At 34.8% G+C, this 1,519-nt stretch overlaps 1 protein-coding gene across 2 annotated transcripts in view; it reads right to left on the bottom strand.

Annotated features, from left to right (window-relative positions):
* The window catches only part of scarb1 (scavenger receptor class B, member 1), a 17,836-nt gene continuing 16,317 nt past the window's right edge, over window positions 1–1,519 (bottom strand). For both annotated transcript variants that reach the window (XM_005739116.1, XM_005739115.1), the window contains exon 12: window positions 1–874. In XM_005739116.1, the coding sequence (XP_005739173.1) occupies window positions 782–874 (93 nt within the window). In that variant the 3' untranslated portion in view covers window positions 1–781. The remainder of the gene's footprint in view (window positions 875–1,519) is intronic.

Genomic DNA, 1,519 nt, shown 5'->3' with positions numbered 1-1,519 from the left:
TTTATACTTAACCGCCATGTTTCTTTTAATTTATTAACTTTTTTTAAGAAGGTGCTTTGCACCAAACTGCATTGTCCTCATACATTTCAAGAAATACAGCTTTACAGAATACAGTGATACAGAAACAGGAGTGCATCAGCTCTGCTTGACTCACAGGTGGTCAGACGTTTGACAGCTTGAGCCTCGACAAGTAGTTCCAACATCTCTCTATAATCCTCAGTGCATGTAAAACTTAATGCAGATAAATGCTTTCATGGCAAAGGTAAGACCGTTATGTTGGATGGTTCTATTTTGTTTTGTTTTTTTAACTCACCAAAACATTTCTTTCAAGTTACCATATAAATAATCACCACAGTAATTACTGCTGAAGCATAAAATTATTAAATTATAAATTGTTCCATTTCAAATGTGATGATGATCATATCAGGCTCAATGGGTTTAGACTGGCAACTGGAAAGAATAGCCTATTTGTTTTGTTTTTTTGGAAGATTTGAACTAAAGGGGAAAAAAAAAAAAAAAAGTGGTTTCCAAATCTTCTCTTGTTCTGTCTTGAGAGACAAAACAGTTTCAACTCATGCAGCCAGAACATAAACACATACTGAGTTATAGAGTTCCATAAATCTTATTCTATATGAAAAGATTACATTATTGCTTTACTTCTTGATATGTATATAAATACACACAATTGCAAAACCACTTGTGACAGTGTTTCAGTTAAATTATACTTGGAGGATGCTGGTGAGTCCACAACAACAGCTGGATGGGCTTATTTGCGCATCATTCAGTTCATGTCATCTTGTAGCAGAGAGTCCCTCTCTTCAGCTGAACTACATTTGATTCCATCCGATAGGTTGCTGTGGTCAGGTTGATTACTCTGTGTTAGGAACAAAATAAAAAATAAAAAGGTTATTAGTTGAATAATAAAATCACCCTGTGGTCTAGTCATGGCCAATCTGAAAAGGTTAGAAGTTTGATTTATCAACAATTTCGTCAATTGGTTGGATGAAGAGAAAAAAAAAAAAAAAAAAAACTCCATATAAAAAACTTTATAATATCCAGTGGCATTTGAGCAGACACTGTATACATTCAGCCCCAATAACTGGGCAATAAATGACTGCTTAGATTCTTCTGGATAGTCCAAGGCAGCAGTAATATGAAGAGAGTAACCACTGCAACTGCAAAGGGTTAAAACCCCGTCTGACAAACACACTGCCATCTATCCAACTCTCCTCTCCCTTGCCACCTCCTCTAGCTTGGGACAAGCACACTGAGATATTCTGAGGAAACACAAGAAATATATTCTATAATATAATGCAAAATAATAATCCACATCACTGTAGCTGCGGCTACAGTGATGTGGATTATTATTTTGCAAATTGGATAAGGTCAAACATCAATATAATAGTACTAGTACTGGGAAATAAAACAGTGTTAATGAAACTAAGTGTGGTCACATTTTGCATTTTCCTAATCAAAAATTCCAGGAAAAGATTCAAATAAGTAATGTTGGGAAAAACAT

This window comes from Pundamilia nyererei, unplaced genomic scaffold (genome assembly GCF_000239375.1).
Source record: "Pundamilia nyererei isolate P.nyererei 1_Seehausen unplaced genomic scaffold, PunNye1.0 scaffold00089, whole genome shotgun sequence".
Lineage (NCBI taxonomy): Eukaryota > Metazoa > Chordata > Actinopteri > Cichliformes > Cichlidae > Pundamilia > Pundamilia nyererei.
This window is presented reverse-complemented; position numbering and strand designations above follow the sequence as displayed.